At 47.3% G+C, this 21860-nt stretch overlaps 1 protein-coding gene across 2 annotated transcripts in view; it reads right to left on the reverse strand.

Annotated features, from left to right (window-relative positions):
* LOC142461636 (phospholipid-transporting ATPase IB) overlaps positions 1-21860 on the reverse strand; it is a 481622-nt gene that overhangs the window by 387060 nt on the left and 72702 nt on the right. For both annotated transcript variants that reach the window (XM_075563588.1, XM_075563587.1), the window contains exons 11-17: positions 19766-19893; positions 17161-17238; positions 13284-13372; positions 12618-12662; positions 11060-11135; positions 3727-3832; positions 2382-2464 (exon numbers count right to left, since the gene is read on the reverse strand). In XM_075563588.1, coding sequence (XP_075419703.1) covers positions 2382-2464; positions 3727-3832; positions 11060-11135; positions 12618-12662; positions 13284-13372; positions 17161-17238; positions 19766-19893 — 605 coding nt within the window. The remainder of the gene's footprint in view (positions 1-2381; positions 2465-3726; positions 3833-11059; positions 11136-12617; positions 12663-13283; positions 13373-17160; positions 17239-19765; positions 19894-21860) is intronic.

Genomic DNA, 21860 nt, shown 5'->3' on the forward strand with positions numbered 1-21860 from the left:
CACTACACCACCAGGGCTCCATCATACTGAAACAGTCGCAAGTTATTAGATAGTTGGGAGTAAATTTTAAATGAGTTAAGGAGGTCTAAGCATTTCGAAGAGGAGGCAGCAACACTGGGCCCAAGCGCAGGACTGGGCCGTTTCGCCTTCTTTTGTACTTGGGGGCCCGTTATAAGTCAGAACCGACTCCCTTGACCCAGCAACAAGGGACCCGAATGCACAAAGCCCCAGACTGTAACGTGTATGACCAGCCCCAGTTGGCATCAAGCGGACTCCAGCTCGGGGGGAACTGTGTCACAGCAGAGCTGCGCCCCCACGGGACCTGCCGCGCTGACAATACCGAAGATCGCCAGGTGACTCAGGGTGAACTTGGACCTCCAACCTGAGTGAGCCGCTGGATGTGTTGCCCACCAGTACACCCAAGGGTCTCTGATGACCAAGGGTCCTTCGAAAAGCTGGGATTGGAGATCAGCTCGGGAAAGCATGACTTTGGAGTGGACCCAGGCAGCCCAGGGATGAGGGACAGGTGACCACCTGCAGGAGAGCCAGCCATTGAGGTTTTATTGTCATTCTCCGTGGTTCACGCAAAGGCGCCCCTCAGCTCATTCGTCATGACTTTACGCCCTATCAGCTGCACTGTGCGGTCCAGCACAAGGTCGTGGGTTGACACACAGCCGCGACTCCAGGGGAGAAAGATGAGACTCTCTGCTCTTGAAAAACTTCACAGAGCCCCGGAAACCCTCTCTGGGCTCACTACACATCAAAACTGACTCAAGTGGCAGTATTTTTTTTCTTTTTTAAGCCTCGAGGGAAAGAGATGCATTGAAAATAGCAAAGAGCCAACTCATAAAATAAATAAACCTCTTGACTTCTGAAGATGCCCTGGTGGCTTAGTGGTTACACACTGGACTGCTAGCCTCACAGTGAGCAGTTCAAAACCACCAAGCACTCCTCAGGAGAAAGCTGAGGCTTTCTACTCCTATGAAGAATTACAGCCTCAGAAACCCACAGGGGCAGTTCTTCACTTCCCTATAGGATTTACTCTGAGTCAGCATTGACTCGAAGGTGGTGAATTTGGTTTGACTTCTGAAATAACAGAAAGTTAAAAATCTACATTGATTAAGGAAAACATCAAATCCGCTGTCATCAAGTCAGTCTGGCTCATGGTGATCATATAGGACAGAGTAGAACTTTCCCATCGTGTTTCCACGGCGGTGACTTTTACATAAACAGACTGCCTCATCTGTCTCTCTGAGCAGCTGGTGGATTCAAACCACTGACTTTTCAGTTAGCAGCTGAGATGGTAACCGCTGTGCCACCAGTCCTCCTTAGAAGGGATCTGACATTCCAACTCATTTAGAGTTGGAACCCACAAAGCTAAGGGCATCATTGCTTACACACTCTCGGTGCTGAAGTTTCAGGCTCTGGCTTCAGACACAAATGAGCCGCAAATGATTTTCCCCCAGAATTATTGAGGAGCAAGCTTGCCAAGTGCACACCTCCAAACAACTTCCCACACATGTCTGAAAGACTTGTAGTGAGTTACTGTCAACTTGTGAAGGGGTGGAGTCTAGCCTGTCAATCAGGTCATAGCCAATCATGCCTCCATGTGGGCGTGGCTTTCTCCTGGGGATTCTGGGAACACCTGTCTTCCTCCCTGAAGGAGGGAAACACTCTCTCTGCTTCAGTCCTGATGGCAAGCTACATGGAGCTACCCTGATGGAGCCAGAGCCCTGGAGCTGGAGGAACCACATGGAGACCCCTGCCAGTGCTGAAATGCTTCCACCACCACTGGATCCACAAGACTTTCCACCCACTGGCCTGTAATCTTCTTGCATTCAGTCACATTGCATATGTTGCCTAAGTCTGAAGAGGAATTTATAGACTGGTATTGGACATAAGGACTAATATCGGAGTAATGGATTTGATCTGAATTGGGCTGGGACGTTTCCTCAATATACAATTGCTCTTTAATATGAAGCTCTTTCTTATACACATATGAGTGTCTGAATTTGTTTCTCTCGTCAACCCGGACTAACACTTTGAGAAAAATCACCACAGAGCAAAAAAATCGCACAAATCCCTGAAAAGCAACAATAAGACAGTGACGTGAGCACAATCACATAGCACTCTCGTCTTGCAACAGATCTAGGACGCAGCAGAAAGCGAGTTAAATTTACAATACCCGCAGGGTTCAGGCCAACACACTGAACAGAACTGCCGCTTAGGGATTTCCATCTTCCTTTCGCGGTTAGCAGTCCAGTACTTAACCTACCTTGCCACCAGGCCTCCTTACATTCACAAACAGGCACACCCCGCCCATATTCTTCGAAGGAACAGGCAGGGCTGAAGGGCACCGGCGGTCCAGGCGCGCCACTTACCGCTTCAATGATGACCGAGTAGGGCGTTCTGGCTGTGAAGACGAAGCCCAGCTTCTTGGCTCCTTTCACCAGAGCAGCTTCGTCTGTCAGTACAAAAAAAAAGTAATCTGATGAGCGATGGGAAGACCGTGAATGCCGAAAAATCCTTCTGCAGACATCCCACTGTTACAAGCTTCCATGGAAGACCCTCGGGCCATGAGCCAGGGACACGAAGAGCCCTGTCCACAGACAGTACATCAGAAGGTGAATTGTTGCAGAATAAACTCCCTCCCAGACAATCGCTGCCAGCTCTTAGCGACCCTGTAGGACAGGGTAGAACTGTTCCCATGGGATTCTGGGACTGCGGCTCTTTATGGAGGAGATATTCCTGCCAATCTCCCGCTGGTTACAAACGGGTGCTTCGCAGCCTGATGCATCACCACTAGACCCCCAGATTTAGCTGGGTTAAAATTTAACATCTTGTCTTGCGTTTTCCCTTTGAGTCTGTTCTCCGTTCCTCCCATGTATGATCTTCTGCTCTCTTTGAAATTGAACATGAATGTCATGAGAGTCATTGAATAAGCTGTACAGCTATTGTGAAATGAAAACCTAGCCTGCTGTGTAAACGTTGACTGAAAACACAGCAACTGGTCACGTAAATAAATGAGAGTTGGACGAATCCCAGACTAATGAAGCATCGTGATGGAATGAGTGCTGCAGCGTCCCCAGTAAGGTTTAAGAAACTCACACCCAAGAAAGAGACTGGGTCTTCTCTGAAAGCCCTCAGTCCAGGAAGGCACCTCTTTGGCAGATGTTCTGAATGAGTGCCGCTGGCCAAAGGGATGGCTCAAACTTGAAGTTCATTCACCAGGACAAAGCTGAAGGGCATTCCTGGTAACTCTGACTGGGATCGAGTCCTAGCTAATTAACCTACTCCGTGGTCTCCTTCCTTTCGGACTCATTGTCTTCTCTGAGCAGGACAATGTTTCACACCTCCTCGGAGGCCAAGGCACCCAGACACCAAGACAAATGGATGTTTCTATCCTACAGTGAGGACACCCATGAGGTGTTGGGGTCAGCAAAAAAAATTTTTATTTAAAAATAAAAACCCTGTTTCTCCATCAGAGCCTTCTGTAGCTCTCCAGTTTCTCTCGGGAGAATCAAGAACCTGTTTCTCCTCCTGTCGCCAACGAGACAGGAAGCTCAGCATCTACCTGCTCTCTATGGTCTTAACACCTGTCCCCATCACTTGCACAAGGTATGAGACCAGTGGCGTCTTTCGAGGTCAGCCGCACCAGCACACCTTCCATCAATAGGGACAAACACCCACATCTCCCGAGAAGGTCTTACCTGAGGGGATGCTCACCTGGAGAGGAGGCCTGGTAGATAATCTCATCCCCATCCTTCTCAGGAACCACCGTGTGGCACACAGCCAGGAGGGTAAGGAACTCCTGGATGCATGGGGCTGTGGGCTGTAAAACACCATGCCAGGTTAATCCACCCATTTCAGTAGGACTGAGGCCCACCTGAGCCAACGTCTTTTCTGTATTCTGAAATGCCATCGTTCAAATGCCGTTTTACATCCTTGATGAATCCTGGGACTTAGTGCAGCTTTCAGCTATCATAACTTCAGAAGCACATATGATATCAACTTAAAAACCAAAAACAAACCCCTGCCGTCAAGTGGACCATTCAGGAAAGGGTGGACCTGCCCTAGTGAGTTTCTGAGCCTATAGCTCTTTCCGGGAGTAGAAAGCCCTGCCTTCTCCCGAGGAGTGCCTGCCTCCCTGAAATAAATTCAACTTAAAAATTTTATTAAAAATTCAGAAGATGAAACCAGCACACGAAAGTTAACTCCTGGAGATAAGAAGGAAATGACGTCAAGAATCCCAGCAAGGAAAAGCATGTCTGGAGACTACGTAAGCAATTGTACAACTGTGTGTGACATGATTGAATTATGGAATGGTATGACATATGTATTCATTCCCAGGTTATAGCAAATCGGAAAAAAAAACATAGTTCCAGGAATGGGTTCTGGGCTCACACTAAATCCTAGCTCCAACTCAAGAACAATTGGTTCTTTCATCAATACTCAACTTTATGAAATAATCGTTGAAGAGAGGGGTGCTACAACGAAGCGTGGTGAAGAAAGCAGATGGTGCCTGGCTCACAATCAGTATAGTGTCTGGGACCTTAAATGTTTATATTCAAACAAGCAGTCATCTAAATGAGGAGTCAACTAAGGAAGTCCACACAGAAGCAGCACACCAGCTTGTGTGATCCAAAGGTGACCCCTCGAATATGGTGAAGGGAAAGTATCGGAGCGAAAGCTATCAACACCCAACTTGGAGAAGGCTATGGAGGACAGTGGGAACCCCAACCCCACTGCAGAGGATCTCATCAGACCAAACCACTGGCAGATCCGCTCTAGCCAAAGGCAAGCATCCTGAACAGCCTCCCTCTCAGACGGAGAGCACTGTAATCTTGATGGTTTGGGATCGAACTCGGTACTTGGCAGTGGTCCTCCCTATAGACATGACCTGCAGTAGTACTGGGGGCAAGTAGCTCTCGGCTGTCCCGTGGCAGACATTGCTTCCCTGGTTGTTTGGATGCTGATGGGGGTCTTCTCCCTCTTAGAAATCAGTTGTAGTTTTGTCTTTATACCCATGTGATCTCCTCCTTACCACCTTAGTGCGATTTGCTTTTCACTGTTTTCTGTTGGGTTCCGGGCTGAGAAGCACAGGAGGAGTGGATGTGTAATGAGAATGCCTGATACACGGTGTTGTGGGGAATGCCGGGTGGGGTGAGAGATGGGGAGGGAAGGAGGTTGCTGGAGTGGACAGCGAGGGGGGGCCGGGGAGCAGGTAGAACTGACGGTGATTGCACAGCTCAGCTTGAAGGCGATGGGGCCTTGGGGTGGGGGGCAGGAGGGCGAGTAAGACTCTAACAAAGATGTGGTGGTGACTGTACAACTCCCCTTGATGTGACTGAACAATTCCATTGTATGGTATGAAATTATGGATAGCATTGAGAAGAAGGGGAATCGAGAACACAGCATTGTGCTCACGCAGAACCTGCCCACGGACCACGAACCGAGAGGCTGTCATTCAAACAGAGGGAAGAGCCAGGGTGCGGTTACAAGTCAGGAAAGCTGTGTGTCAGAGTTGCAGGGGGCAAATCTGCTACACAGGCCTCCCTAAAGTGAAGGAGGAATGCCATCCTGAGGCCTCAAGTGTGCCCAGCCCAAGCCATGCTGTTTCCAATCACCCCATGGGCAGGTGAGCGCCGGACGATGGATGAAAGTGGTGGAGTGAAATACAATTCGTTTTAAAAGTTAACTCACGACACAACCAAGTGCTCTTGTGCAACCCCGGGTGCTAGTGCAAAGCTAGGCTAACATCTGGGGCTCCTCGGTGCTAAAAGGGCAAGAAAAAGATGCACACGCACACTCTCGCACACAGGCACACTGTACACACTCACACACACTCACCCATGCACACACACACGCACGCACACAGGCACACTGTACACACTCACACACATTCACCCACGCACACACGCACACTCTCGCACGCAGGCACACTGTACACACTCACACACATTCACCCACGCACACACGCACGCACGCACACTCTCGCACACAGGCACACTGTACACACTCACACACTCACCCATGCACACACGCACACACACGCACGCACACTCTCGCACACAGGCACACTGTACACACACACTCACCCATGCACACACGCACACACACGCACGCACACTCTCGCACACAGGCACACTGTACACACTCACCCATGCACACACGCACGCACACACGCGCACACACACGCACGCACACTCTCGCACACAGGCACACTGTACACACACACTCCCCCATGCACACACGCACACACACACGCACGCACACTCCCGCACACAGGCACACTGTACACACTCACACACACTCACCCACGCACACACGCACACATGCACGCATGCACACTCTCGCACACAGGCACACTGTACACACTCACCCACGCACACACGCACACACACACTCTCGCACACAGGCACACTGTACACACTCACACACACTCACCCACGCACACACATGCACGCACACTCTCGCACACAGGCACACTGTACACACTCACCCACGCACACTGTGCGCAGACACACACAGGGTCTCAATCACGGTCCAAGCCAGTCGTGTGTTTTGATGCGCTATTCTAACACCGGGCTCCACGCTGGTTCTCCTGGCTATTTGAGAGCTCTGAGCTACAGGAATCGCTAATGATTTGTTGGCGATGGTTCTTCCATCTTTCTAAATCGGTCAGACTGACTCCAATTGCTTAGAGACATTTTATTTTGCCCTGGCTATTGGAGAACATGACGTGATCAATGACTGGATCACTTTCCTAATTAATAAATAGATGTGTGTGTTAAAAACGTACCTACGGCTAGTATACTACCTTCTAAAGACTTCCAGTGATGTCAGTGTGGAAAAGTGTGCGCGCAGGTGTGTGTGTGTGAGAGAGAGAGAGAGAGAGAGAGAGAGAGAGAGAGAGAGAGAGAGAGAGAGAGAGAGAGAAGGGAACACTTTGAGGAAATGCAATTGCGCGGTACCATTACAATGGCGGTTACGCGCATGCATATTAATGCAATCAAAGGCAGAACTGTACTTTTCGTCGCTTCTAGACCTTTTGGCTAAGATCAAGCACAGAATTTTACTTTTCAAACTTCCGGTGATTAAAAAAAAAACATCAACTCACTTCAAAAAGAAAATAAAGAGATGACCTAATGAATATGAGAAAAACTTTGGTAACTACACATCTGATAAGGGTTTGATATGCAGAACACATATGTTAATCCTCCAAATACATAACAAAAAGGTGAGCAGACCACGTTTTGTAAAGAGCAAAGGGCTTAAAGGGACATTTCTCCAAAGAAGATCCCCGATGGCTCCTCAGCACATGAAGACGCTCGACGGCTTTACTCGGTGGGAGAAACAGAAGCGCAAACCACAACCAGAAACCACTTCTCTCCGGCGTGAAACTCAACTCCACGCCCACTGCATCCAGCGGATGCCGCCTGAAGCTCGGCTCCCTCAGCCCCTAACCACACACCAGCACGGGAAGCACTGCTGCCAGTCTTTCCTCTCAAGCTCTCCGCTGTACTCGCTAAGGCGCCCCGGTGGCACAGGGACTTGCACATCGGGCTTCTAACCCCCAGAGTAAGGGCTCAAACCCACCAGCCACCCAGCAGGGAAAAAGATGAGGCTTTCTCTCCCCCTAAAGATTTAAAGCCTCAAAACCCCACAGGGGCAGTTCTACTCTGTCCTACCGGCTGCGATCAGTCACAATCCACACAAAGGCAGCGAGTCGCCCCCATTTAGATAACTGTTATCAGGGAAATAGCACACGCGTTGGTGAAGGTGTGGGGATGTTCGAGCAACCCGACGGATGCATTGATCCACGAAGTGGGGTACGTCCATCCCTAAGGGAAATGAATTCCAGATACAGCCATGGCATCGGGTGAAGAGAAAGAAAACATGATTCCGATGGAAGCAATTCAGACACAAATGGGCAAATAGGACGCGACGACAGATAAAACCCGCGAATGCCTACAGCAAGTTTGTGCGTGGTTCCTAGCAGCTGCGGGAGGGGGGCGCTGTTGGTGGATGGTTCCTGAGTTTCTGCTTGAGGGGATGCACCACTGGTGGAAAGACGGCCGCAGCTTTCTCCCACGGAGCAGCTGCGCGGAATCAAACTGTGAGCCATCCAGTGCTTGGCCTACTTTGGAACCAGTGGGCACTACACAAATAACATACGTGTAACTCAAACCCAAACCACACCCACTGCCATCCAGCCGATGCCAACTCATAGAAGCCCAAAGGACAGGGAAGAGCTGCCCCTGTGAGTGTCTGGGCTCTGACTCTTTAAGAGTAGGAAGCCCTGTCTTTCTCCCAAGGTGTGTTTGGTGGTTTCGAACTTGCAGTCTTAGCCCAACGCATAACCACCATGTCAGCAGGGCTCCACAATACACACAGACAAGTACACACACGTGTGTATACATACATACATGTAAACACAGCTGTATATGTAAGGATATATGCGCAGGTGATTTATTTTGTAAAGACTCAAACAAGAGACTTATAATAAAGTTTAATAAAAGAAAAAGGTGTACCTTCTTCCTGGGCCAACCCTGAGAAGTGCCTCTCAGAAGCAGGAAACGGCTGGTTAGAAGTGCTATCAAGGGACTACATAAATAGTTGCTTGGAATTTTCCATAAGTTGAATCTGACGGCATGCCAAGTTTCACCTTGGCAATCAGCCCGTACGCTTAAAACAGTCCTAAAGGTCTCAGAAATGATGACCCAGGACAAAAGAGAATTCTGCAGCAGATGGAAGTATTCCACTGGGAGAGAAGGAAACGTTTTCTTACTTCAAACGCTTCCAGTGTAGTGTCCCCAGACCACTCAGGAAGAATGTGGAGCACCTGTGGTTGGAAAGCCTAAAACAGCCCCACCCCCAACCATCTCCTGGCAAAATGACACTGATCTGAAGAGGCACCATGTTTGAACGGTTTAAAGCTATTTCTTAAAAGAGGATCCGAGCGCGTGATGCACTTGCAGTCACTCAGCGAAGAAGAGAGTCAGGTCTGGCCCGCAGGAGAGGAGGGAAGAACTAGGAATCCGTTCTGGAATGCACCGATGCGAGGCTGCGTGACGTCTGGCCAGGGGGCAGCCCTCTCCTTACGATGCCCTAGCGATGGATCAGCCTCACGCTTCCTCTGAGGAGAGAACGTTTACAAGGCAGGCTACGCTACCCGCTAAACAAAACCTGCTCCCTCTCTATGGGAGAGCGGACATCCGGAAGTATGATGACTCTCGCTTCGGGGGCTATTGAAAATTTCCAACTACTGGAACACAATGGGAGTGGGGATAACGTCGCCTTAAGTATTAGACACTGGCCCATAAAACTGAAAGAGGATTAAAGTATTTTCTTTCATCTTAAAAAAAATAAAAGACGTACTCTGAGGACACTGGATCCTATCATACATCCTCCCAAAGGAAAAAATGGAGTCAGCACATCTCATCATTTACAGTGGGGTCAGTGGAGTTCGAGGTGCAAAGCCCAGGGTGTAATCCGTTCAGGAGGCAAGATGAAGAAAACCTGGAAGGCTTCACCCACACACCCACTGCCATCGGGTTGATTCCAACTCATTGCATCCCTACGGGACAGAGCAGAACTCCCCCCCTTGGGTGTCCAAGGCTGTAAATATTTATGGGAGCAGAAGGTCCCCCTTCTCTTGTGGGGCAACTGGTGCAACTGCTGAGCTTGCAGTTAGCAACCCACTACCTACCCCATGAGGGCATCTAAAAGGCTGGAGGCCTCGGGAAAGTTGAAAATGCACAATCATAAGCAAGAAAACGAAACATCAAGTCCCCAATCAAGGGCCTTGTTACACTTGTAATGGTCATTGGATACCCAGATTCTTAAACACCCTTCTAAAATGTCCCTAATATTCTTCAGCCCTGTTCATGATAACCTCCCCCAAATCATGGCTTCCATTGTACAAGTACTCAATCTCCCCACTCCCATTGGCTTTACCACTGAAACACAAGAAAAGTTGGTTCACAACAAATGAATTGATAAACTTGGTGATGCTAAGAATTGCCAGCAGCTGCTAGGAGAAGACAGGGGGGAAGAATGACTTTCCCCTAGAGGGTCAAGGCCCTGCGCCCTGGTAACACAGTGATTGATCCATTGGGCTGCAAACGGCAAGGTCAGCCATTCTAAACCACCAGCTGCTCCAAGGGAGAAAGAGGAGGCTTTCTACTCCTGTCAAGACTTACACTCTCAGAAACCCACAGAGGCAAGAGGCGCTTTTATCCTGTCTTACAGGGTTGCTAAGAGTCTGCGTAGATTTTGATGCCTGTGGGTTTGGATTTAGAGAGTCTTCCGAACTGTGGGAAGTCCACTGTTACAGCGCAGCGATGGCAGCACTAGGAAACGAAGACCAGTCTGCGCTCACTCACTTAGTGCCAACAAGTCAATGCCAACTCACAGCAACCCTAGAGGACGGGGTAGAGGTGCCCCTGTGGGCTTTAGACTCTTTACGGGAGTACAAAGCCCCATGGTTCGCCCATGAAGTGCCTGCTTGCTTCCAATGGTTGACCTTGCGGTTAGCTGCCCAGTGTGTAACCACGACACCATCAAGGCTTCTTATGACAAGTGTCCTAGCCAAGGAATGTCCATTTTTCTTTTCAAATACATGTGCGCTGGGATTCATAACTGTAAAGAAACAGGGTCCCAGAAGTTTACAAAGCAACGGAGCTCTATGACTTCAGTGGGCTTCTTTAGTGAACAGGAGGTTGCACGGGAAGACCAAGTTGCTTGGCCAAGCATTACTTTGCTGAGAAACAGAACAATAATGTTCAGGTCTTAAGACAATATTACTGGACTCTTAACTACAGCAACTTCACAACCTATTTAAATTCAGTTTTACACTAACTTAGGCAAAGGGTTCTCAATGCACATGCTTGAAATCACATCCCTGAAGAACTAGCACTAGCAAATCAAGGTTGCATCTCTTCCAGGAACTCCTAAATCACAACTTTCTGGTCGTTACCTGCATAGGTAAATAAGTAAATAAACAACAACGCATCCTCAGCTAACCCAATGGCTTGGAAGAATAGGCTGGACTTACATGGCGATCCTCAATGTTCTTCAACAGTCTGGGATCATTAAAGTCACACGAGTCACTGGTGGGCGGAGGCAGCCGGCTGGGAGAGAAAAGGGTGACAACATTGGAGGATCCTCTTAAGGTGTTCAATATCTGACTAATAGGAAATCCAGAGGGAACAGGGACATTGGAAGGAGAGATGACTTCTCATTAAAGCAATAAAATAAAATTTACAAGATATAAAGGGCCCCACTAGTGACCATTAAAAGTCAACATAATAAAAATAAGCCCACACTCAGGTATATGGCAGAACTGTCCACGCCAAGGGTACACAGTAACACGCAAATGCTTCCCAAGTGGGGAGACGATCAGGACATCCACATGGGATGGTTCACAGTAAGAAGTCTAGAGACATTATCAAAAATGTTTTCTCTGGGGTCTTAAAGGCTTGAAGATAAACAAGCGGCCATCTAGCTTGGGAGCAACAAAACCCACATGGAAGAAGCACACTACCTGGGTGATCACGAGGTGTCAATATAAGATCACGTATCAGGCACCAAAGAACAAAAGAAAACACATCATTGTGAATGAGGGGGAGTGCGGAATGGAGACCCAAAGCCCATCTGTAGGCAACTGGACATCCCCTTATGGAAAGGTCATGGGGAGGAGACAGCCAGTCAGGGTGCAGTACAGCAACAATGAAACATACAACTTTCCTCTAGTTCTGTAATGCTTTCTCTCCCCACTATCATGATCCCAATTCTAACTTACAAATCCAGCTAGACTAGAGGATATACACTGGTACAGATAAGAACTGGAAACATAGGGAATCCAGGACAGATAAACCCCTCAGAACCAATAATGAGAGTAGTGATCCCAGGAGGTTGGGGAGAAAAGGGGAACCGATCACAATGATCAACATATAACCCCCTCCCTGGGGACAGACAACAGAAAAGTGGGTGACGGGAGACAGTAGTCAGTGTGAAACATGAAACAAATAATAATTTATAAATTATCAAGGGTTCATGAGGGAGGAAGGGAGGGTGGGATTAGTAGGGGGTAAAAATGAGGAGCTGATACCAAGAGCTCAAGTAGAAAGCAAATGTGTTCTGAGAATGATGATGGCAACATATGTACAAATGTGCTGGACACATGAATGGATGGATATATGGATTGTGATAAGAGTTCTACAAGCCCTCAATAAAATGATTTTTTTAAATGTGTGTTCAACGTTTGGAATAAATGCGCTGTTTTTAAAGAAGGGGAGATAGATAGATAGATAGATAGATAGATAGATAGATAGATAGATAGATAGATAGATAGATAGACAGACAGACAGACAGACAGACATAGACATATCCCCCAAGTATTAGCACGGACTACCTCTGGAAAGTAGAAAATAAGTAGGAAGCATGGAGTCAGGGGCTGGTATTATTGTACTTTAAAAGCCATGTTCATGTTAAAATTTTGGTTCTTTCTCAGCACACATCCATCTTTTACATTCAGGTGGCTAATGCCAATATGAGAAACATCCCAACACCTTCTCCACTAGAGCCTGAAGTAAGGGCTGGAATCAGCTTACCAGAAATCCTCTGAAGATGGCTCTCTGGTCAGTTCTGGGAAATGGCTGCAAGAGAGAAGGGAAACACAGTGGCCACAAAATTGTTACCACAAGACAGGCATTCGTGTCGAAACCAAAACAAGACCCCATGCATTGCCGTCGAGGTGTGGCTGACTAGGGGAGCACCAAGCGTTACAGAGCAGAGGTGCTGCTTGGGGCGTTCACAGCTCCAATCCTTACGGAAGAGAAGCCGCTTGCCCTTTCTTTCAGGGCATCACTGTGCGGTCTTGAACCACCAACCTTTCCGTTACTAGTCAGGTTCAAGTCGTTTGCCCCATTCAGAGACCAGAGTTTCTTCCAGGAGTAAGAAACTAGGAACTACTAAGTCAGAAACATATACTTGCTTACTCATGTGCTCCCTTATTGAATACTGATTTAGCTATTTTACTCCCTGGGGTTTCTTACACTAATACTGGGAGAAATAAAAATCATCTGCCTCCTACAAGGATGTCACTTGAGATCCAGCAAATTTCAAACACATTCAACAATCACTACACTCCTAAATCCCATATGGATACCCTTCCAAGCTATCAGAAAACCAGAGTATTTGATGAAGGGGCTAAAACTAAACGTGTTTTGCTGGAAGATTGGGAAATTTGGATTTCAGGAAGCAATAAAAACCCTCACCCGTAGGTCACTCCTGCGATGCTGCACTTCTTGAAGTTCATGATGTTGCACGTGAGGGTTCCAGTTTTGTCAGAAAATAGATATTTCACCTAAGTCAAAGAAAAGGAGAAAGCCGCGTGATGCAAAAACCGACGGACAGAATCTCTATGTCAAAAGCTGTAGTCATTTTAAAACGTAATTCTCATTTAAACAAATCAGGAAAAACATATTTCAATGCTTAAACCCCTTTTAGACCTTTCTCCCATAGCCAACTGTAGAGTCGATCCATGTGGAAACAGGCAAAAGCGGCGCAGGGAACAGCCAAGGCGCCATTGCAGATGTGTGTGTGGAACAAGTCCTGTCGGAGAAGTACGTGTCTCCAGATGTTTCCAGGACCTTACACAGTATTCTGGCCAATATAACAAGATAAGAAGCCAGAACGTGGGCAATGCTCACAATATTTTGTGTGTCTCAGATCAACACCTCCAACCTCTGATGGAGCGTAACAAAACTGGAAGCTCCTCCATCACAATCACAAACACAACGGAGGTGTCCGTGAAGATGACATGGATCTGCTGGAGGGTCTACGACAGCCCGAGTGACCAGGGCTACAGCTGCCTTACGCAAAGCTGTCGGTACACACAGGCAGAAAGAGATGACTGGGGAGGGTCAGCAAGAAAGCCACCTTGGCATGACTTAAACTCACGGGCACCAAGCTGATTCTGACTCAAACGCTAGCCTCAAAGACAGAGTAGAACTCCCCTGTGAGTTCCCGAGGCATAAAATTCTATGGGACCAAAAAGCCTCTTCTTTCTCCCATGGTGTGGCCAGTGGTTTTGAATTACATTCACTAGCCAGGCATCCTGGGTTAATTACCGGTGCCCTCACCAACTAAATAAGGCCATGCATCTTCACAGGGTTGGGGGAAGTTTAAATTATACCAAAACTAAACCCACTGCGACTGAGGCAATTGTCATTTATAGCAACCCTACCCAAGGTTTCTGAGGCTGTAACTCTGTGGAAGCAGACAGCCTCATCTTTCTCCAGCAGAGAGGTGGGTGGGTTTGAACCACCAAGCTTGAGGTTAGCAGCACAACACTTACCTGACAGCACTACCAGGGATGTTGGCTTAAACGATAAACCCAAAATCCTAACTCACTGCCAGCGAGTTGATTCAGACTCATAGCAACCCTACGGGGCAGAGTAGAGCTGCCCCCGTGAGTTTTCAAGGCTATAAATATTACAGGAGTAGAAACCCTCATCTTTCTCTCACAGAATGGCTAGTGGGTTTGAACTGCTAACTTGGAGGTTAATAATGTGCACTGTAAGCCACTACGCCACCAGGGCTCCTTGTTTAAATGAGAACGGTGTATATAATGGAATCGTCGTCTTTGTTTGCAGGACATTCAAGAAGTGTGATTTCCTGCAGTGCTTACTGTGTTAAGACCAAGATGTACTAATGGCAAAGTTCAGCTCAACAGATCTTTGAAAATAAGGTTACTTGCTATAGACATGAATTTAACACATAATTGCATGACTGAAGGCATTGCTCGGACTTAGATCATCAATTCCTGTATTTCAGCAGAATAAACATTGTGGGGAGGCATCTGGGTACCTACGATCTAATTATTTTGTTGTTTATGTTGTTGTGATGGGCCGTGAGTTGGTTCCAACACACAGCGGCTCACGGACAGCAGAACAGAACACTGCCCAGTCCTGCACCACCCTCACAGTTGTCACTACGTTTGAATCCCTTGTTGCAGGAGGGCTGCTAACCTCAAGGTCAGCAGTTCAAACCCACTAGGTGCTCCAAGAAAGAAAATAAAGCTGTCACCTCCTGTTAGATGTACAACCTTAGAAACCCCACATGGTGCCACTAACTGGCGGTGGGGACTGTTAAGTGGTTGGGGATATTGACTACCTGGCAGTGAGGACTGACTCTTCATCACTTGCTGCTGATAAAAAATTTTTTACAAGCCCTAAATGATGACTTCTCGTATGTTTGTGTGCTGTTTTTTGTCTAAGTGATAAATTATACCTGTGCTAAAACAAAGTAAAACTCAATGCCATCAAATCAGATCAGGCTCACTGTGACCCTACGGAATGGAGGAGAGTGGGTCCTTGGGGTCTTTGAAACTGAGAGCCACATCTTTACCCCACAGAGCCGCCACTAAGTCCAAACCATTTGCCTTGTCGTTAGTCGGCCAGTGCTTAACCCACCACAGCTCCTCGTACCAAAAAGAAAGCCCAAATTTCCAATAAATAATGTTCTCACATTCCCACGCGGACAGGCTGCGCAGAAGAGAAGATGCATGCAGGGGGAAGTTTAGCATTGATGGACAACACTCCTCTAGTTCTTTCTCCCCCCGTCACCCACCTCACTACGTTCTCAGTCCTACCTCACAAATCCTGCTAGACCAGTGTGCATGCACCAGTACAGATGGCAGCTTTCCATATACGAAATTCCGGATAGACAAACAAACCCCCTTGGAAACAGTAATGGGAGTAGAGAATCCAGGAGGGTAGGGGAAAGAAAGGGGGAATGGAGAACAAAGATGTGAGAATAAACCCTCAAGGGGGGCGAATACCAGGATATTAGGTGACAGGATAGAATGGGTGGTATAAGATATGTGTAAATAATAATAGCAATACCTAATATATAAAGGAAAGGGTTCTCAGGGGTGGTAGGGTGGGGAGGAGGGATGAAATAAAGAGGAGCTGATATCAAAGGGCTCAAGAAGAAAGATAAGTGTTTTTAAAATGTTGATGCCAACATTTGTACATGTCTGTTTGATATAATGGATGTATGGAGTGTTATAATATATGTAAGAGGCCTCAATAAAACAATCTATTAATTTTTTTAAGAGAGAGACGGGAATACCTGCATTTTTCAAAATGCTAAGAGAGACCAGCCTTTCTGGTTGGAGAGAGTCTGGTGGAACCTGGATACCACGGTCCTTAGTCATTCTTCAAGGGCACGCACCCTCGTGACTCAATGTTCAGCCAATAGATAGGTCTCTGAGGGGGACACCAGTGAGGTAGGCACACCTCAGCATACTCAGCCATTAAAATCAAAAGGTCGGCATGTACCCAAGGACAAAGGCCCGAAGAGCTGGGAAAGGAGGAGGAATGGGAACAGGAAACTGAGAGAAGGCATGTGACAAGGGAGGGTACATTGTGAGGACAGCAATCGATGAGCGCAAACGAAATGTGTGTGAATTTTTGAATGGAAAACAGATGGTCTGCCCTGTAAGCCTTCACCTAATTCATAACAAAACAGAAAATAAGAAGAAGAATGTCCGCAAACATTACAAGTGGGTCTTCAGCTGAAAGAACGACATCCACGGAGAATGGACGCGAGCCACGGTGTTTCCAATGGCCGCCTATGCATGCGGAAGTTGGGCACTGAATAAGGGAGACTGACGAAGACTCGGTGCAGTTGAACTGTGCTGCTGAAGAAGAATATTGTATGTAGCATGGACTGCTGAAAGGACAAACAAGTCTGTCTTGGAAGAAGTGTGGCCAGAGTGCTCCTTAGAGGCAAAGAGGAAAAACGTTGTCTTACGTACTTTGGACATGTCGCCAGGATGGACGAGCCCCTGGGGAAGGACATCGTGCTTGGTGAAGCAGAGGGGCAGCGAAAAGAGGAGGGCCTTGAACGAGATGGACGGACACAGTGGCTGCAACCATGGGCTCAAGCACAGGAATAATTGTGAGGATGGTGCAGGACAAGACAGTGTTTTGTGCTGTTTTGCACAGGGTCAGTATGGGTCGGAACCAACTCGATGGCACCGACCAACAACAGAGCATGCCAAAGCCCTCCTTTGGATAGTCTTCTGACACTGGCCACCTCCCAAGCTCATGTCGCTGATGATGACATCCCGGAAGCGGCTCTCACCTGCCCAAGCTCTTCGTTAAGGTTTGACGTCCTGGCCATTGCAGGCGTGTCATTTTCTATGTAATACATATCTGTGTCCTGCGAGAGGCGGAGAAAGAGAGAGAACATCTTAGAGACCAGGTACCATCCACCATTCATTCATTCACGTGAGCCCAGAAAAGAAGCCAAAGCAGGGGTAACTTACAACCATTGCATTTGGACATCGATGCTCACGTTAAATTAGGCAAAGAAACGGCGGCTATGACTGTAGGAAACAGTGTGAACTAAGAGTAAACTTGGTATTATGCAGAGGAGATCTGATTGCAAGACGAGAGTTCATCGCCTAGACCAGGGCTCCCCAAAGTAGGCTTTTGGGACAATCCGGAAGAGCTGCAAAATCAGATACCTACCCTTTATCCTGGGTGATGAGCTATAGTATGAACGTTTCTCATGGCCAGGAGCCACTGAGTAATTTTTTTTTTTTTCTGAAAAGGGGTCAGTGAGCCTAGTAAGCTTGGGCACCTACCTATGCCCTAGACCAAAGGAAATGCCAAAGCCCCCTTAATACTTCTGTCATAGCATTGCTATGCAGACTGCACATCACACGTGCCCAGGCCATTGACGGAATCAAAATGAGCTGCTGTCAATGGTGGAGGAACCCTTCGGAAAAGGGGGATGTGTTAATCCAGGTAGACTAGAGAATCAAATTCATAGAGACTCATGTCAATAAGAAAGAGGTTTATATATAAGAGCAATTGAATATTGAGAAAACATCCCAGCCCAGTCCAGATCAAGTCCATAAGTCCAATATAAACCCAATATGCCCGATACCAATCTATAAAGTCCTCTTCAGGCTCATGAAACTCATGCAATGATGCTGAATGCAGGAAGATCACAGGCCAGTGGGTGGGGAGTCTTGTGGATCCAGTGGCAGTAGAAGCATCTCGATGCTGGCAGGGGTCTCTACATGGCTTCTCTAGCTCCAGAGGTCTCATTGCATCATGGCAGGTCCATGTGGCTTCTCCTCAGGGATGTCTTGCAGGGAGTTAACCTTGTCAGTAGAGAGTCTCCAAGAGAGTGAACAGATAAAGTGCCTCCCGTCTCCAAGGAGGAAAATACAGGAGTTCCCAGAATTCTCAGGAGGCCATGCCCACACAGCAGCCTCATAGGCTAAGATCCAATTGACAGACTGGACTCCACCCCTTCGCTCTTAATCCTCTCAAGTCCCAATAGACACCAGATTATGTAACTACCACAGGGGACGAGAATGATTGTACAACCCCAAGACAGCAATCACTCCCGCTGGACTGTACATGGAGACACAGCTGCCTTGGCTTCTTGTTCTGCAGTGTATCTTCTCACTGACAGCCATCGAACGTCACACACACAAAATAATACAGAAAGCTATGTAATGAGTTAAGACTTAAGAAACGTAACTGCCCTGAATATTTCCCCCTTAAAACGTTTCTAAATTTGGCAACAAATACACGTAAACAATTCTCTCAACCAAAACGCAAGACTCACTGCCACGAGTCGATGCCAACTCACTATGACCCTCAGGTAGGACAGGATAGGACTGCCCCTGTGGGTGTCTGACACTGTAGCTCTTCAGAGGACCAGAAGCTCCGTCTTTCTCCAGAAGAACAACTGGGGGTTTCAAAGTGCTGATCTTGCAGTTATCAGCCAAACGAGTAACCACTGTGCCACGGGGTTCAAAACACAAACCTTCAAATAACGTTTGAAAACAAAACAAAAAAAATCTGATCTGCAAATACTGGTTGCTAAATCCACCCCTTAGGAGCCTTGCCAATGTCAACTTATAAGCTGTGGGGGTTAGCCCTAAGAAATAATTACACATCAAGTGTTAACAAAACTGATTCTATCTCTACAAACCCCAACTCCACCCTTAAAATGAGAAGCAAGATTCTTACCACAATGAATGTTGAAACCAAGTGAACAATAAACTAAACACACGGTGGGATCTTCGCTTCCGCGCCAGACTCTTAAAACTTTGAACATCCGTGACATTCATTTCTCATCTTCCAACCCCGGCAGAGCTCCACAGCTGGGCATTCCGCCTCCACTGTCTTGCACAGTCTTCACCGGAACTCAGAGAAGGAAGCAGGATGGCTCTGCCCAATTCACAGACTAGGAAGCCGAGAAGGGAGGGAACGGGTCGCCACTGTCAAGTCACCCCCAGCCTGAAGTTTGACCTACTTTCCTCCATGGTGACACAAGTCGACTCCTTTCCTCTGCACCTTCATGAAGTGTTGCCAACGTTTCTTCTTGCTCTTTCAGAAATGCTTAGGGTTTGCTTTTTAGGGTTGAACGTGTTTTAGACTTTAATCTCGTGGTCTAGTGCTCTGGGTCACTTCAACCAGCCAGAGGGATCCGTAAGTCACTGGAAAAGCTCTGGCTGGTGATCCACTGCCCTAATTTGACTATACATGCCAACACCATCCAGTTCTGTTGGGCCAGGTTAGCCTCTGGAAGCGCCCCAACATAACCATCTTCTTCCTTTTGGGGGACATTAATTAGGTGGCCTAGGTGCTGAGACACTATTAGAAAAGGTGACAGGCATTGCTCCAACAGCTCAACTTGTGAACACTGTTTCTTTCAGACTCACCCAGTTTATGAAAAGGGCTTGAGTGTATTTCACAACCTCGAGAGTCACCAGCAGGCTGATGGGAATCAGGTTGTTGTACAAGATGATGAACGTCAGCAGGTTGTAGCCAAAGTTATCCGAGCTTGTGTCTGTGGGGGAAACGAGAATATTGGGGTGGTTTTAGTTAAAACCTCGGTCCAGTTTGCTGCAATTGTATTATTTTGAGGATTTCCCTGAGAGGAGTTCCCAAACACAAGTCTATCAGCTTCTTTGTAAATTTAGAAATCCACGGTAAACAATTACTGAATACATCCGTGTATCAGGAACCCCAAACCCACATACTATGCAGCTACCATTCCTGCTAAGATAGAAGGGGCTTCTCATAGGAGGTGGGGGTCAAGGGTGAGCAGAAGCGTGTCAGGAACCCCAAACCCACATACTATGCAGATACCATTCCTGCTAAGATAGAAGGGGCTTCTCATAGGAGGTGGGGTTCAAGGGTGAGCAGAAGCAAGCAGAGTGTCAGGGTGACCACCCACCATCTCTGAAGGAGGCGTTGGCAAGGCACTGCAGAGACATAGACTTTCCCTAGAGAAGCGTGGTCACTGATGGCCACCAAGAAGAAATGACACTCCAGTCAAGTTCTGGAGAACAAGGAGAGAGTGGCTAACTGGAATGGATGCAGAGAAGCCAACTGACATCGGATAGAGTTGAGGTGGGGGGCGAGGGGGGCAGGCGTACCTACAACTGCACCAAAGCACGGCTACCGTTGGGGAATGCAATGAGTCTGGGAAGATGGGAAACACGTGAACGAGGAACACAGGCAAGAGAGAGACAGGTGAAAAGCCGTGAGTATATTCATTAAAGAGAAGAATAGAAATGCCTTGAGGGAGGACGGAAATCTTAAAGCAGAGGCAGGGCCATCCTGGACAATATCTAAAGAGGAAGCTCTTCCCCGATGGTCATGACATCCTGGGTGAAGCACAGATTAGTAAGATTGCTGTACTTGGCGAGGGGTGGTAAGAGTTGTAGCAGTCCGAGGGATTGACTCGAGTATCTAAGGTACCTGGAATTTTTTTTTTTAAATAAAACCAAGCCAAGTGCCATTGAGTTGACTCAAATACACGGCAACCCTACCTTAGGGTATCCAAGGCGATGCCTCTATACGGGAGCTGATAATCTCAACTTTCTCCTGAGAAGCTGTCAATTAGGAGCATAGATTAAGTTTTTTTAAATGCCAAGTATTACGCATGAGCCAGATGTGTCTTTGTGTCATTGTTTATAGCACTGAGGAATGAAGCACGTTCAGAAAGACCCAAACTCAATCGACAAAACTCTGGAGTGTTGTGGTTCACAGCAAGGAAGGATGAGAGATGCAGAAGAAGAAAGAATTCTGTACTCTGTGTATAAAGGTTCAAGTGAGAAGAAAATCATCAAGCAAGGAGGAGCAAGGACAGACCTACTAGGACGTGAGGTCAACACTCCAGCAGGGGGACAAGCTGAACGCACTACTTACGGCTCTTACCAGAATGACTCCGTCCCTGCCTACAGGTAAAGCTTGTCAAACATCAAGACAGAGAGGACTGTCGATCTGACAAGAACCATCCAACCACTGTACATCATGTGATGACTACTGGAGGATGACATGATACCTGGGTAATTTAAATGTGACTCCATCTCCCCAAGGTCAATATAATGCCGGTGCTGTACCTTGACCTAGACCAAAGCGTTTTGGAGCGACATACATACACAATAACCAAATTCATAATTGAAGCTAAATAAATAATACCGGTCTATGTCCAGATTCTAAGAACTAAAACCAGAGTGTGTTGTGAATTCAACCTATAACTCAAGCTGTAGTCTCAGTCCCCACATGTGTAATGCGGCAACATGGGTTCTCACTGTCGGTTAGAAGAGTTTATGTTTTCTATATGAAATAATTAGAAAAGGAAAAACTGTTTCATCAGCCTTAACAGTCTGTACTTAAAGACTAGAATCCAAATACTCCCAAGAAAGCACTCCTGATGTTTTAAAGTTCAATTGTATCAATCAATAATTATGCCATTGAAATGTATGTTTTTGTCTGAAATGGCTATGTAAGGAGCTTAGCAGATCT

The sequence above is a fragment of the Tenrec ecaudatus genome, chromosome 11, assembly GCF_050624435.1.
Source record: "Tenrec ecaudatus isolate mTenEca1 chromosome 11, mTenEca1.hap1, whole genome shotgun sequence".
Lineage (NCBI taxonomy): Eukaryota > Metazoa > Chordata > Mammalia > Afrosoricida > Tenrecidae > Tenrec > Tenrec ecaudatus.